This window comes from Mandrillus leucophaeus, unplaced genomic scaffold (assembly GCF_000951045.1).
Source record: "Mandrillus leucophaeus isolate KB7577 unplaced genomic scaffold, Mleu.le_1.0 Scaffold53, whole genome shotgun sequence".
Taxonomy (NCBI): domain Eukaryota; kingdom Metazoa; phylum Chordata; class Mammalia; order Primates; family Cercopithecidae; genus Mandrillus; species Mandrillus leucophaeus.
The window spans coordinates 2,198,686-2,200,731 of record NW_012105697.1 but is presented as its reverse complement, the minus strand read 5'-3'; the positions used below and the strand labels follow the sequence as shown (position 1 = coordinate 2,200,731).

Here is a 2,046-nt window from a genome sequence, read left to right as displayed (position 1 = left end):
CTTCAGCCTCCTGAGTAGCTGGGATTACAGGCACGTACCACCACACCCGGCTAATTTTTGTAGTTTTAGTAGAGACAGGGTTTCCCTATGTTGGCCAGGCTGGTCTTGAACGCCTGACCTCAAGTGATCCACCCGCCTCGGCCTCCCAAAGTGCTGGGGTTACAGGCGTGAGCCACCGCGCCTGGCCTCAGCACTTTCCTTTTTACGGCTGAACCGCAGTCCACCATACTGGAGAGTTCTGTCTTAAGCCCCCAGGTGGTTCTGATGCTCAAAGAAATTTTAAGGACCACTCAGGTCATCACTTGCTTTCTGCCCGTCTTTGTCTCTAGACTGTTCACACTACAACACCAACGTCTTTTCACTTCCATACTTCTGCCACTTAGCACCAGGACTAGCACACAGGGGTCGTTCAATGGGCAGCTGAGGATTTTCTACCTCCAGACCTTGTTCCCAAGCATTTGCCACTTCCTCCGTCTCATCCGTAGGAGCCGAGCTGGAACTTACACCCAGATCTGTGGTGCTGCAAAGGTCATCCTCCATCTAACTTGATGGACTTACGGAAACCAGATCATCATCCTTGTTCAAGCAACCTCACGCTGGGGTCCCCCCCACCGGCTCCTCCCAGCCCGGCCCGCAAACAGGCGCCCCAGGAAGTTACCCGAGTCTGGTCAGAACGCTCTTCTTTTGCTTCAGTCCCTCGCACAGCGCAGCGACCCCACCGTCACCCAGGGCGTTGTCCGTGAGGTCCAGGCTCTGCAGGTGTCTGCTCCTTGAGATCACACAGGACAGACTCTCACAGCACGCGGCGGTGAGATGACACTTCACCAACCTGCAAGAGGTGGGAAATAGAGCCGGTCTGCTTCTCTCCAGGAAAGTGAAGCAGCGGGAGAAGGTTCAGCAGCATCAGCCGCAGTTTCCTTTATTCCTTCCTGACGGGCCACTGTTCTGTCCACTCCTGTGAACGGCTTAGACCACGTGGTGCCCGTTGGCTCCAGAGAGGGACGACAGCGGAGGGCGGGGAAGTGTCTGGTGTGACTGAAGGTATCTTTATTTTTTTAATTAATTATTTTTTTTTTGGAGAAGGAGTTTTGCTCTTGTCGCCCAAGCTGGAGGGCAATGGCATGATCTCAGTTCACTGCAACCTCCGCCTCCCAGGTTCAAGCTATTCTCCCTGCCTCAGCCTCCCGAGTAGCTGGGATTACAGGCATGCGCCACTATGCCTGGCAAATTTTGCATTTTTAGTAGAAACAGGGCTTCTCTATGTTGGTCAGGCTGGTCTCAAACTCCCAACCTCAGGTGAGCTGCTCACCTCGGCCTCCCAAAGTGCTGGGATTACAGGTGTGAGCCACCGTGCCCAGCCTATTTTTTTATTTTTATTTTTTCAAGACAAAATCTCATTCTGTTGCCCAGGCTGGAGTGCAGTGGCACGATCTCAGCTCACTGCAACCTCTACCCCCCTGGGTTCAAGCGATTCTCCTGCCTCAGCCTCCCGAGTAGCTGGGATTACAGGCGCCTGCCACCACATCTGGCCCGGCTGAAGGTATCTTTAAAAGAAATGAGCACATCAGAGTTTGCTTCCACTTGGAGATGAGGTCAAGATTCTCCGTGGGGGAGGAGGAGGGAAATGCAGGGAGGAGGAGAAATTGGAAAGCCTCTGACAGAGCCGCGACGGAGAGAAAAGGGGACGGAAGTTACTGAAATGCTGATAGGTCTAGAATCGAAAAAGGGAAGTTTTGTGCTTGCATTCCTAGGGAAAACGGGGGAAATGGGGAAGATGGGGTGGGTGGCCCCCAAAATAACATCTGAATGGTTTATCGCAGGAGAAATGACTGAAACGGCCTCCAAGTCTATCTTTAGCTTGGGAGGCTAAGGGTAGAATGATAGCACTGGGGCTGGGAGGGTCCATCTTCAGGAGCCATCGGGTCAAGAATAAAGAGGGATGCAGCCGGGTGCAGTGGCTCACACCTGTAATCCCAGCACTTTGGGAGGCTGAGGTGGGTGGATCACCTGAGGTCAGGAGTTCGAGACCAGCCTGGCCAACATGGT

General features: G+C 53.5%; 1 protein-coding gene across 1 annotated transcript in view; it reads right to left on the bottom strand.

The window, feature by feature from the left end:
• NLRP5 (NLR family, pyrin domain containing 5) overlaps positions 1-2,046 on the bottom strand; it is an 87,997-nt gene that overhangs the window by 17,192 nt on the left and 68,759 nt on the right. Inside the window, 1 exon segment of the mRNA XM_011997035.1 lies at positions 658-829. Within this exon segment, the coding sequence (XP_011852425.1) occupies positions 658-829 (172 nt within the window).